Source organism: Pteronotus mesoamericanus, unplaced genomic scaffold (genome assembly GCF_021234165.1).
Source record: "Pteronotus mesoamericanus isolate MK-2021 breed Mesoamerican mustached bat unplaced genomic scaffold, CSHL_Meso_final contig_20, whole genome shotgun sequence".
NCBI lineage: Eukaryota > Metazoa > Chordata > Mammalia > Chiroptera > Mormoopidae > Pteronotus > Pteronotus mesoamericanus.
The window spans coordinates 20,282,957-20,296,957 of record NW_026555085.1 but is presented as its reverse complement, the minus strand read 5'-3'; the positions used below and the strand labels follow the sequence as shown (position 1 = coordinate 20,296,957).

Below are 14,001 nucleotides of genomic sequence, written 5' to 3'. Positions count from 1 at the left end.
CGGGTTGAGAAGCTCTGCCTGTTTAACATCTACCCTGTCTCTTAATTTTATTTGGAATGCATTCAGGCCCAGAAGGTTCCAGCTTTGACGGGGACCTCACCAGCAGGACAGAGCCCTTCTGTGGGAGGTTCAGCCTCCGTCAGCCTCAACATCTTATCCTTAAGCCCCTGGCTGCCCAGAAGGGCTACCGGCTGGATCAGTACACACACGTAAGTAGCAACCCTCATGCTTCCAGGCAAGGTGGGTAGAAAAGGATTGGGGTTACTCTCGAGGGTTGAGATGAAGAAACAGAAACACAAATGAGTGATGGCTGTAATGTGCTCAAAGCATTTTGGGCTGAGATTCTAGGTTTCTTCAATGCTGTTTTAGGTGTGAACAGGTACCTCCAGTCCTCCATTTGCTACTTGTTACATGGAAATACCTTTGTATTTGCTGTGAGACCTATGAAAGCTTTTTACATTCTATACAGGCATGGGCAAAAGTAGTCTTACAGTTGTGAGTATGTGGACCAGTTTATTCTTGTATTATTAATATCAATTTTTGCATTATTTTCCATTATATTACTGTAAACCTACTTTTCCCTGCCCTGTATATTCTTTGCTCTTTTGGTATAAGTGCAGATTCTATAGTCAGGCTATCTGGTTTTGAATTCTGACTCGATATCTTGTGTGGCCTCTGTGTGTTACTTCAGTTTACTTGACTGAAAAATGGGTAATAATGTTGTCTACCTCTCAGGATTTTGGTGACAATTAAATGAGGTAATCCAGTCAAGTGCCTATGCAGTGGTTAGGACTCAGCTGGGGATGGTTGTTGCTACTTATCTAAGTCAGTGTTATTCTTGATGGACTGACTGCTACATTTCTTTAACCCTTTTTACATCCTTTGGGTCAATAGCTCTGCCATCTTTCATGAAAGAGTGCAGGTTATTTGCCCTGTGGGACTCAGAGTGAGCGTTGCGGGGTTGGCTGAGTGCATGGCAGTGGTTTCAGGTCCCCTCCTATTTGAATGGCACTGGGAACCAGGGCTAAATGATTCAGGTTGGGGTGCCACCCATTTCCTAGTAGTTCCTGTACAGCAGAGGCTCGCACTGGGTAAATTTTGCCTGCTAGGGAGAGTTGTCAATTTATGGAGACATTGTTGGTTGTCGCATTGGGTAAGCGCTACTGACATCTGCTGAGTAGTTTCCAGGGATGTTGCTAAACATCTAAATGCACAGAATGGCCCCCTCATGAGAAAAAAATTATCCAATTCAAAATGTCAATAGTGCTAACGTAAAAAAAAATTTTGCTCTAAAGACTTTTTTGAGCCAAACAATTTTACTTAACTCAGAGTTAGAGACCAAGGATGGTGGGGAATTAGAGTTCAGGGACAAGAATTTTCTAATTGAGACACTCTAAAATTGTCACTGCTAAACACAGTGCTAGGCATTCGATAACCCTCTTTTGGACAGATAACAATTCACTCTATCTGCCTTGTCTCCCCAGCTATGCCAGGAAGCTCCAGGGGGGTAGGGACTGGGCTGACTGTCTCCCAGCACGAGGCAGGGTCCTGGGGAGGTGAGCTTTCCTCACTCCACATTGTTTGAATGGCTGCTTCTTGCACTAATACAGCTGAAGCCCTTATTTGTTTTCTGTAGCTGTGCATTGCATACAAAGGTCACATGAACAAGACTCTGAAGGTGACTGTGTCCTTCACAACTGATCTTCAAAACATCATTAAGAACATCACCTGTGACTGGAGACTCCTGGGGACCCGTCCCGAAAGGTAGATAATCTGTAGGGAGGTGTGTGGAAATTCTGCCCACTGGGATGATTAACTGTCTCTGGGACAGTGGCCTCTTATATTTGAGACTCAGATGCTAACTTGGGGCTCTAAACACAGATGAGAAAAAAAAATGGAGCCCAGAGAAGTTTCATTAAAGAACAGTTAGTCATTGAAATATAATACTTCCTAGAAGGAAACTGATATTTTTCATAGGGATAAAATCATAGAATATAATATTTCGAAGAGATCTCAGAGAGCATCCCTTGACATTACAGATAAGAAAACTGGGGCCCAGAGAATCTGTGATTCACAAATATTCATTCAGTGAGTAAAAAAGACTCTGGAATAAAGTTCAAGCATCTTGATTCCCCAATTCAGTGCTCTTTCCAGATAATCTCCTATGGGTTTTGCAAGTGGTTTTAAACCTAAATAGTCCAGTAATGTCCAGGAGTATTAATCTTCCTTGTCATTAGAGCCTAACATATAATCTTCTTAAGACAGACAATTATATTGTAATTTAAAAAAGCTGCTGACATCGAGTGTCATGAATGAATGATTGCCTTAAAATATGATTCACTAATGTGATATCACAGCTAAGCTGAGCCTGTCTTGGATGTGTGTACCCAGGGCACCCAGGGCTGTTTGGGCACTGGGGTTCAGGGGATCTTTCCTGGCTGAATAGTCCTCAGGCCCCCAGGTTCGAGAACTAGGGTTCTAACTGGAGTGGACTGCAGGCACACTGCTCTGTGCTCTTGTTTTTCAGCTGGCAGTTCACCTGCATTAACCTCTGGAAGACATGCGTGCATCGCTCCTTGCATCTCCAGATGTCTCTGGAAAACTCCCTGGTGCTGGTTCATCGAATTGACCTCTTCCCTCTGGCACAGGAAATGGGTGTGTTCTATGTGGATGAAGTTATCATTGCAGATACGAACCTAACAGGTGATCATTGAATCTATTCTCCTCCAAAGACCTCTCCATCAAATGCCAATTTTTAAACTTCTGTTAGGTGCTGCTGTTCTTTTAATGAAGGAGGAACAGGTGATTCTCCTTCATTAGGTGATTCTCCTTCATTAGGTGATTCTCCTTCATTAGGTGATTCTCCATCTTGCCTGCTTTGGTTCTAGAAAGAAGATGGGGTTGGTATTGTGTGCTCTTAGGCCCTATAGTTCTCTAGATAATTCCTCTTTTTTTCCTGTTCACTGAAATGCTTGCTTTTGCTTCTGGTACTTGTGCTCTTGTCTTGATTTTACTACTTCTTTGCTGAGAAGCTTTGGTTTCCTCACCCATAAAGTGAGCAACACTGAGGTCCCTGCCTCACTGGAGTACTACAAAGATTAAATATATCATAGTATAAAGCACTCATCACAGGTCCTGACCATAGTAAGTGCTCAATAAATACAAGCAGTTAGTATTACTATTAATGTTATTATTATTACTGTTAGAACAAGATTTCTCGATCTCTCCATCAGCTAATATCTATCATACAAAATGCTGGAAGGACATGGAAATGGACTGAAGGCCTGATGTACAACAGACTCAGTGAGAGTTAGAGGGTACGATGTCCTTATGAGAACAGCCTTTTCCTCTTTTCTGCCAACCCAGAGTCCTCCCACTTGTCCTTTAGAGCCCGGGCCTGTCCTCTTTCTCCACCAAGTCCTTTGTCCTCACTGAGGCACAGCGATCTCACTGGCCTTTCTTGTCCACAGGTCTTAGGGACAAAGTGCTTGTTAGGGGTCCTTCTGAGACTGGCCACTGGCGACACATACGCTGGGGAAGGGAGCCCCACAGCCCAGGTAGATGGTGCTGTTTGTTGCCAGGGCCTCCAGGCTTCCAAGTTCTGTTTATTTTCCCTTTTCTGTCAAATCCCTGTGACTTTGGGGCTCAGCTTTCCTGCTTTAAGCAGCTCCTCTCTCTCTTCCTCCCAGGAGAAAAGGAGGAAGCAGTCATGTACATTTTGACTTACAAAATATGCTAGTTTTCAGTCCTTTGCCTATAAAATTGCAGAGCTGAGGGCAGAGGAGCTTGGGGGTGGATGGCAAGAGGACTGTCTTTCTGCCCTGAAATTACATAATATTTGAATTCATCAAAATTCTGTCTCTTATCTGTTTCAGTGCTTTACGTATTTCCAGGGCATTTGGGTCAGACTGAGTCACTGCTTAGTTTAAACCCTGTTTATGTTCGGGCACACAGAAAATAATATTCACAGGGCCTGCTTGGTCAACCACTTGAATTCTTGATGCCTAAGACCCCAAGCCGGGGCTTTTGGTGACCCTCAAATGCTGCCCGGATTCCTGGAGGACTGAGAGTTTCAACATTTCATACCCTTGAACTCACTGATTGGGAAACTCAGGACTAGATAACAGGTGCTGTTCCCTTCTTTTTCTCCCTTAAATGCCATTGTGAACCTCCAAACCCTCCAAGTGCAACATCAGAGTGCTTTCTCCCCACCCCTACCTCTCTGCCATCAAATGCTCCCGTACCTGGCACCATCTCGGAGTGAGTGAGGAGGGAGGCAGAGAGGGAGAGACAGGAAAGAACTGGAGTGGCTTGTGTAAAACTACCTTTCCTGCTTTGGCTAGTTACCCTGCTGGCAACAACTTTGCTTTGAAGGCTGTTCAATGGCAACGCAAACTTTACACAGTTGGGCTCAATATTCGTAGTCGAGTTGTTTGACATTTATCTGATCATTTTAACACCTGATTACATTCTCCCACCAAATGTCCTCTATGAAACTTCTTTTCATCTAGTGGTAGGTAGTAGCATTTATTTCTCACTTCTTAGAACACCATGAGATAGTCCTATTATCTGTACCTTATAGACGGGGAAACCAAAGCTAAGAGGGGTTGAGTATCTTGCTCCAAATCCCATAGCTGGGACATGGGGGAGATTGGAACCCTCAGATTATTGATACCAAAGCCAGAACCTCAATGACTCTATACCCAGCTGAGTGAATAAACATTTATTGAGCACCTACTTTGTGCCTGGGGTTGTGCTAAGCATTAGGTATGCAACGATGCTCCCTTTAAACTGTTTACTGCCTCAGTGGTACTGTCTTGGGGAAGAAGTGATCTTTTACACAGTGCCTAGCTGGAGGGGGAAGAGAATATTAAATTATATTGTGCTGGTCATGTAAATCTGCCATCTCACTAAACTCTCCCTGCCATACAGATTGGTATAGGTCATGATTCCTAGTTACCAATTAGAAATGCCTTAGACAGGTTAGGTTGATTAGCCAGATGCTAATCCAGTAGAAGTGGAAAATGAGGATTACAACAGGGGTTTCTCTGAAAGCTGGCACTTTTTCTGCACATGTGCTGACTCTATACTGTAGATAAACAGTAAGTACCCTTGGGATGTGCCTCGTGTGTTTAGTGTTCCTAAGGAGGATCAGCGGTACATTCCTGGAGTTGCCAGGGGCCTTGGAAAAGAAAGGAGGAAAGGGTGGCTATATACACTGCAATAGATTATCTGTGTAAGGGGTCCTCTTATGGCATAGGGAGTGATGTTTGTCTGGCTTAGACTTACTGATCTTTGCTGTGAAATTAGACTTTGTCTCTTTACACCATGACCTTGCTGGTGGGGGTTTTTGTTTTTTTTTTCCTCCTCTAACTTTGCTCTCCATCCAGCAGATGGCAGGAATCTCGGCTGTAAGTATGTGCTGAGATCTAAGTAACTCCGCATCTCCAGCTGGGACTTTCCACACAGCTGGTCTTCCATCTTGAGTTACTCGATAATAATTGGATCACTGGTCTCTAGTTTCTCAGGCTGATTCTGGAACAGCTCGCCCAGGAGGGAATTTGGTGGAAGTGCTCTCTGTGGTGGGATCCCCTCCAGTCTACAATGTAACGTCCTGGCTGGTGGGGTGTGGCTTGGAGCTCCCACTCATCACCGCAAGGTAGGGAGCTGTCTTTGTTCCCCTATTGCTCTTTAGGGTTGCTAGTTGGCCCTGAAAGATGCAAAGGTGGGACTTTTATTAGGAAAAGCCATCTGTCTCTTTGCTTAAAACAGTGTTTCATAGTCTTAAGAATGCAGTATCAGACACCTGGAGATTTTGTTAAAACGTAAATCATTGGGTCTGAACCACACCATCTTTAATTCACTGGGTTTAGGGTTTAGGGTCTGAGAATTTGCATTGCTAAAGAGTACCCAGCCAATGTTGATTTTACTGGTTTGGGAACTACAGTTTGAGAACTAGTTTCTAGTGAATTTGTTTAAAAGTAGTTGTATGTTTATATTGTTCATGTCCCTTATTCCATTCCTCATATATCAATCTTATTGGAATTATTTGAGGCTAAATAAAGTCTGAGGAACAAAAATAGCTATTTCTAAGAACTCACCACCAGATGGCACTAGAGCCCCATAAACAATACTTTAATAGTCAAACTTTCCAGCTAAGCTTACAAAGCAGTAACTAAAGCTCAGGCTCCTCTAAGCTCCCGGAACACATGTATGCTCTAATGCATTCTTTTCACTTTTCACAAAAACCCCAGCAGGATGCGAAAAACTGAGATGCTCTGTCTTTAAAATTTCTTTTCTGCCCCCATCTCTTTCTTGTATGTTCCAGAATGAGTCCTCACAAACCATGCTTGCAGTGTGTTGATGAGAGGTGCAGAAAGCTTGACTCTTGTGCTCCACTTTCCTTGTCCTCAGGGCAGGAAAGAGTCAAAATCCATCAGGAGAATGAAAGAGTGACGGAGCTTCAGTGGTGGAGAAGGAGCTGCCCTGTTAGCCAGCTTGTAGTCCTGTGCTTTCAATGTCAACGTTATTAACTCTGAAATGACAGAAGCAAATTTAGGTTATTTTGAACAGGTCCACACTTAGAGTAGTCCTCACAACCTTGCTTTCTGATTTTCCCTCAAATCCCTTAGCTCCTTCTGGAAACCTCCAGCATCAGCGAGACAGGACAGCCTTCAGGCTGGCATCTCCTGGATTCATCCCCCAACACAGATAGTATCCTTCTGTCTACTGCTTCTGCATCGTTGTATGTGTGCACATCAATATATAGTACTTAATAATGTTATTGATAAAAATTAGAGATGCTCATTGTTGAAAATTTGGAAAGTATAGGAAAACAGAAGAAGATAACAATCACTCAATCTGTCTGCTCAGAGATAACTTCTAGTAACATTTTAGATCTATATTCTGGCAGTCTTTTTCCCCAAGCAGTTTTTGTATACATATATACATGTATATATTTACTTTGAAACCTTTTACTGGGACTAAAAATAACATGCTATATGTGTAACATGCCCTTTTCACCTAACAGTAGAAATTGAAATTTCCCCCATTTCATTCAACATTCTTCTAAAATACAGTTTTTAATGAGTGAAGGTATTCCATCTCATGGTGTGTCACAATTAACTTGACCCATTTATTGTATTAAAAGCAGAATTAGACAGGGTGTTTGCACACAGGTATTAGATAAGACCTTGGCTAGCTGGAGTGGCCTGTGTTTCAGCTGGAGATACTGCAGGGGGAAGTGTCTGTCACTGGCGTTTCATCTGACGATGCCAATGTCGTTGGGAATGCCAAGGTCTCCTTCCACCCCGTGCCGAGAGCTGTGGAGGCCAGAGCATCAGTCTTCACTCTGGGGCCCATAGGGGAGGAAGGACGGGACACTCTTAAAGGATCCTAATATTTATACCACACTTTTCCTACTGTGGTGGGAGACAGGCACCCAATATTTGGAAACTTGAGCTCATGGTCTGGCACGGCAGAAGACTAGCTGGCCTTTGAGAAGGAGCTGGGCCCTGCCAGGAGCGGCGTTCAGGAAGGTTACTGTGACTAACGTGCAGTGTTTGATATGCCATAGCCCTGTACCAACTGAAGGAGCAGAAGAAGGATACGGGATGGTCCTGGTGACAACGCAGAGACTACAGAGAACAAGTCCACCTTTAGGAGGACACTTTCGCATCCAGCTTCCTAATACAGTGATTCCTGGTAAAGGGGCAAATGCGGGGGAGGGCAACATTTCTCATTTTCAAGGGCATTCCCAGGCCAGCAACACCCTATAAGATTGTCGTGGTACAGTCTTAAAGCTATTTTATTTATTTTCCAGGGTCTGAAAATGACCTTATTAAAATTAAAGATCAGGATAACAATAACATACTGTTGCTAATAAAATCCCAACCTTTTCATTTTATAGATGTGGAAACTGAGTGGATTAGCTTCCTGGAACTGTCATAACAAATGACCACAAACTTGGTGGCTTAAAACAACAGAAATTTATTCTCTCACAGTCTGGAGGCCAAAGGTCCAAAATCAAGTTGTTGGTTGGGCAGCACTTCCTCTGAAGTCTCATGGGAAGAACCCATTTCCTGCCTCTGCCAGCAACTGGTGGCTGCCAGCATTCCTTTGCTGTGGCCACATTACTCCAGCCCCTGCCTCCATGGTCACATCGTTTCTTCCTCTTCTGCGTCAGAACTCCCTTTGCCTCTGTCATAAAGATACATATGATTGCACTCAGGACCTGCCCTGATACTCCCAGATAAACTCTTCTCAAGATCCTTAATTTAACCAAAGTTAATATTAACTCTTTGGACGGATAAGGTAATATTCATAGGTTCTGGGAATTAGGGAACTGACCTATCTTCTTGAGGGCCACTCAGGTTTGCCCAAAGATCATAGAGATAGTGGATGGCAGGGTCCAGGTATGAACTCGGGTCACTGATTCTCAGGTTAGTCCTCTTCTCTCTAGTTTCCTAGGCCAAATCCATGGTAACCATGCCTCTTCTGAATTCAACTCCACGGTGCTACCAAATGCTATTGAGGATTGTAGTGATCATAACAAAGGTAGAAAGAGCTTTCAGATGCGATGAGAACAGAATAGTCCCTAAATCTTCAATAACATATACATTTCACAAAGGATAAGGATTAGAAATACCAAAATGCACTATTTAGTTGGTATAAACATGAAATCAGGAAGGAGGCTCAGGAGAACTCAAGAGTGGCTGCGTAACAATTGGCATGTGGTCCAAAAGTCTTCTACCCTCCCAGGCAGAAAGATGCTGGGCTTGCTTGCAAAGAATCTTCTTGAGTGGGAGAAATGGCACGGTGTTTTTACTCTAATAGGGCAACTTAGGTAAAGATGATGGTCCCTAGGCTATTGGAGTCTGACAGGTGAGTGATTAAGTGCCAACAGTGCCCTGCCTCTGTGAAGTCGATCACTGTGCTGTTGCCCTAATCATGAATGAGAGGCTGCAGCCTGTGTGCAAGGAGACTCCTCCCTTCACCGTCTTCTGTTGCTGATGTTCTTCACATCATCGCCTGAAGAACAACTGGGTAGACGGCCCTCACTTGGTCTTTTGAAATGGTGATGGCCTCAAGTTATGTAAATATAGAATGATCTTTTTTAAAAGGATAAGAATTTTGTTTGCATTTTAGAAATATAGTAGCATTTTATTAACACTCCAAGACTGCGTGGGTTTTAGGAGGAAAGCTCTTTGGTAGGCAGAAGGCAACCTGGATTTTAATCGAAACTGGTCTCACTTGGTTGGCAAGCTTCGGAATCTCCTTGGGTTTCATTTTCTTAATCTATAAAGGAGGCATTAGGGTACCCAACGACCCACCTCACAGGGCTGTTGGGAGTAGCTAATGAAATGGAAACTTTTGGTACAGCATGAAACAGTGCAAACATAAGCAGGACTTAAGCACAGAGTGTTATTTCTCTATGGGGATATGGAATGGGGAAGCAGGTGGTTGGGCTTAAAGGGAATTCTAATAGAGAAACCGAAGTTAAATGCCAACATTCCTCAGCTGGGTTGGCTAAGTTTTATGGGTGTCAGCTGCTGTGTGCCTCCCTCACTCCCTATGAAAGGTGGCCAACTTCTCTCTGTTCACAGAGCCAGCTACATTTTTCCTAGGGAACACCCAACATTTAATTAGACTTTCAGGCATTACCAGGGTGTCTGGAGTTTATATTTTGTGTTGACAGTTGAGATAGTTTTATCTGATGTGACTGTGCTCTCTGCTTGCTATGAGATGTGATACTGATTAAGAGTATCATGATGTGAACTGTGGGCATCTACTTGTATTCACCTTGGGAAAAAAAGTAGTTTAACTGGGCTAGGGGTCCGTTCTCTTGAAGCTATATTTTGAACATGAGGGTCTCCCACATATTTAGTAGGTGTCTTGACATTTATTCTCTGTTATCTTCATGGTGAGACACCGTGAGAGAGAGTAATTGCTGTCTGGTGTTTTCTCTATCAAAACCTTTCCCCGCAGATGTCCCTGTGCATATTTCAGCTAGTCACCTTCGTGAGCTCTTACAGAACAGTGCTGATGACTTCACGTCCAGGTACCTCAATATCAGTGACTTCACTGTGTTGGAGGATCTGAAGTCTTGCTATGAACATGTATGGACTCTCTCTTGGTCTACCCAGGTTGGGGATTTGCCCAATTTCATCAGGGTATGTATGGTATCCTTTTTGGTGGTATGGATTTTATGTCCTGGGACATTGTTGTGAAGAAAAGTATCAGAATGACAGGAATGAAAACTGTCATCTGTTGTTGGTTTTCTTAGAATATTTAAGTAAAGGGGTCAATGATCTTTCTTTCTGGGAGTTTTCAAGACATATTCTGTATCTCATATCTCTGATAAAGCAATTTGAGCCCAGTATCTCCTCCCCTAACTCAGTGTAATTAGAGATGTTATTGGTCAGTGTCCACCATACAATAATTCTACATCTGTTATTGGATAATTTAAGCAGATGTGATTGACTTAGATTGTCACGGAGGCAGATGGCATAGCAGAAGGAAGTTTAGAAAAGGATTTGCTGTCTTTGGGTAATGATAAAACCAGATGCTCTTGCATATTTAGGGTTTTAAAAAATAATCTAATGCTCATCTAGCATTTGGTTATTATAAAATGAAACCCAAGATGGAATTTGATCCCTGTTATATGGTATTGTGAGTCATCTGTGTTTCAAATAAAATACTAAGGTGGAGTTGGAGGAAGGACAGGAGTCATCTCATAGCACTTGTTTCCTTACATGTTATTGTAATGTTTTAGATTGAAAACATATCAAATAGAAAAGCACATAGAAACAAAAACATTTCAAGATTTAAAAGAAATGATTAATTTTTCTGTGCTTTTTTTTCAACTCTACCTACAAATAACTATTACTCTAATTTACTGGGGCTTCCATTAGCTGTTACTTATGTTAGGTTTCTAGTTTTCAATCCCTTGCCACTCCAGTTTTACTTTTTAGCTATCCCATTATCTTAAACCAAATACAAAAGACCCTTTATTATTTGTTTTAATCAAGATGAGGCTGCTACTGCATAAGAGAGTTCACCAGAAATGTACTTGTCTCAGGTCTCTGATGAAAATCTAACTGGAGTGGCACCTGCTGCAACCACTCGTGTGGTATATGATGGTGGAGTTTTTCTTGCACCCATATTTGGAGACATGTTGGTTACTGCCAACCAGCACACTCAGGTGAGAGTGGATGGGCCACCCAAAGTGGAAGTACTAGCTTTAAGTCTTTATCAGCCCCTCCCTGATTTATAATGTGGACCAAATCCAAGGATCAGTTTTCCAACACACAGCACAGAGACAATTATAGCTTTTCTCTTTCTACTTCTGCAGGATATGGAAAGTACTCTAAAAATCTTAAGTGCCTTGTAAATACAATATCCTGTTATAATAATTATTGATGCTATTATTATGGTATAAAAAATAGAGAACCTCTATAACTACATATGATTTATACCTCTTCACAGTGGCATTGCAAAGTAAATGAGCTAAGTCAATCCCTTTTCTCTTAAAAAATGTCTTTTTCTATTCCCCATCTGTCAATCTCCTCTTATAAGTCATCTGCTTTTAATTTGAGGAAAATTTAAAATACAAAACTATAAAGAATAATATAACCAACACCAGGGTACCTAAACTGAGGATTAATCATCTTCAACATGTTGATATATTTAATTTCTTTTGTCCTTATGAATAAAATAAAATTTTATAGAAAAAAATCAGTGTTCTTTATTAACCATGTGTTCATGCTATCCCAGTACCTGTTTCCTCCATAAACAAACAGTTATAAATATAGTGTGTATACTTTTGGTCCATATTTCATATGTAGAGGGTCCAATGAACATATCCTTTTTACCAATACTCATTTACAAGTGTGGTAGAGCTCTAGTAGATTAACATTTAGTTCCAGGAAGAAAGAAAGACCTGTACAAATGGGCTCTTGAACAATGCAGGGGTTAAGGACACTGATCCCCTTCACAGTAAAAAATTTGTTTATGAGTTTTGACTGCCGAAAGTCTTAATTCCTAGTAGCCTACTCTTGATTGGAAGCCTAACTGATGACATAAAAACATATTTTGTATGTTACATGTATTCTATACCATATACAGAAAGTCAGTTAGAGAAAAGAATGTTATTATGAAAATCATAAGGAAGAGAAGAAAACTTACAGTATTTATAAAAAGTAATCTGTGCATAAGTGGACCTGTGCAATTCAAACTCTTGTTGTTCAAAGGCCAACTGTAGTCTCTTCTTGGGGCCCTACCATTCTAGGACAAAAGAGAGCCCAAATCTACTCTAACCTTCAGTTGTATGCCCATGTAGTATTGGTGGAAGGAGGGTGCCTATTCCATTGGCATTGACCAGCAAAAAAGGGCTTTTCACAGGAACAGCTACCTAGTTGAAAATACAGAGTGATAAAAATTCCTTGTGAAGTTTGAATTTTATTAAATTTAGTTTTATATGACAGGAACATTTAATTGTAGAAATATAAGGTTTTAGCATGCCCACCATCAGCTTATGAAAGTCTGATACATTCTGAAGCATTCATTACCCTTTAGGGTTTGTTACTGGGAAATAGAAGAAAGAAAACAAATGCATTACTAACACATTTTAATTTGGACAAATTTCATGAGTACTTTATAAATACTCCTGAGTACATGAAATGCATACATTTGGGTTTAATTCTTTTGCCTTTTTTCAGGTGGTTGTGAAAGTGAATGACATACCAGCTCATTGCTCAGGTTCCTGTTCTTTCCAGTACCTTGAAGGGTCAACTCCCTGGGTCCACTCTGTGTGGTATTCCTTCGGTATGATTGGGAACTTGGCCCTGACATTGTTAGCAACTTTAGACTCAGAGTGATTTGTTAGAGGCTCTGTACATGGTGATGGGTGGATAGAAGGTGCCTCAGTTTAGGGAGTGGATGTTTAATGAGGCAGCAGAAAGGGTATCTTTTGGCCAATGTAACTGATATGGTCATAATTGGACATGGAGACAAGTGGATTTTTGATGACTTAAAATATTTCATTCCCTTTGTCCCCTGTTTTGAAATATTCTTTACTTTGACCCCCTTCTCTCCCCATTTTGTTTTATCTCTCACTACTAATTGGGGAAAATTTAAGATGGGGGCAATGATAACAACTTCCAATATTTGAGTCAGCATTGACTCCTTGAGTTTTGTGAGGGGAAGGTGAGATGAAATGAACATCTGATGTTCAAGAGAGTTCTCTTAAATGGAGTGATATCACTGAGAGATGATTTTGTTTTTTGAATTCCTTTCCTCCTTTAAGATGGTGACACGGACCTACTGGTTTATATTGCTGGAACTAGTTTCTCGAGTGACTCCCATGCCTTGCAGATTACAGTGAATGAAACAAGTTGCGAAGTTATTTCCTCAAATCAAACAAACGTGGTCTGTCAGATAGACCTGCTACCTGTTGGAGTGCATCAGATCTCAATGTTGGTGAGACCCTCTGGGCATGCCATCAATGCCAGTGGAGAAGGCCTCTTTCTGAATGTGGAACCCAGACTGGATGCTGTGGAGCCTTCAAGAGCTGCAGAGATTGGTAATATGGGCAGGACCCCACAGTGCCTCTGAACCGCTAACGGTAGCATTCTTCCTAATATGCAGGAATCTAGTTCTGCCATATAATAAATTCTGTATCTGCTATGATTCACAGCTTTTTGTTTTCTGCCATCAGTGTTTCTTCTAATGAGCAATAGACATTTGAGCCCTTAAATGAACTCACTTGCTACATAGTTTGGCTGATGGTATTAGGCATAATTGGGTCAGTCACTGAGTCACCAGGACAATTTGGTTTAGTGGAAACAACACTAAATTGGGTGTTAGGACATATGTGCCTGAGTTTTCATTGATGCCAAAGTCAAATGTGTGACCTTAGAAATGTCAGTTACTTTTAGGAGACTTTAGTTTCCTAATAATGAGGATGATAGACATAATGTCACTTACTGAGTATCTCTTTTA

At 41.6% G+C, this 14,001-nt stretch overlaps 1 protein-coding gene across 1 annotated transcript in view; it reads left to right on the top strand.

Moving 5' to 3' along the window:
* Nucleotides 1-14,001, top strand: part of PKHD1 (PKHD1 ciliary IPT domain containing fibrocystin/polyductin) — a 433,649-nt gene that overhangs the window by 36,222 nt on the left and 383,426 nt on the right. The window contains exons 18-26 of the mRNA XM_054569476.1: nucleotides 67-209; nucleotides 1,637-1,764; nucleotides 2,528-2,703; nucleotides 5,521-5,659; nucleotides 7,577-7,704; nucleotides 9,988-10,172; nucleotides 11,081-11,203; nucleotides 12,720-12,825; nucleotides 13,307-13,582. Coding sequence (XP_054425451.1) covers nucleotides 67-209; nucleotides 1,637-1,764; nucleotides 2,528-2,703; nucleotides 5,521-5,659; nucleotides 7,577-7,704; nucleotides 9,988-10,172; nucleotides 11,081-11,203; nucleotides 12,720-12,825; nucleotides 13,307-13,582 — 1,404 coding nt within the window. The remainder of the gene's footprint in view (nucleotides 1-66; nucleotides 210-1,636; nucleotides 1,765-2,527; nucleotides 2,704-5,520; nucleotides 5,660-7,576; nucleotides 7,705-9,987; nucleotides 10,173-11,080; nucleotides 11,204-12,719; nucleotides 12,826-13,306; nucleotides 13,583-14,001) is intronic.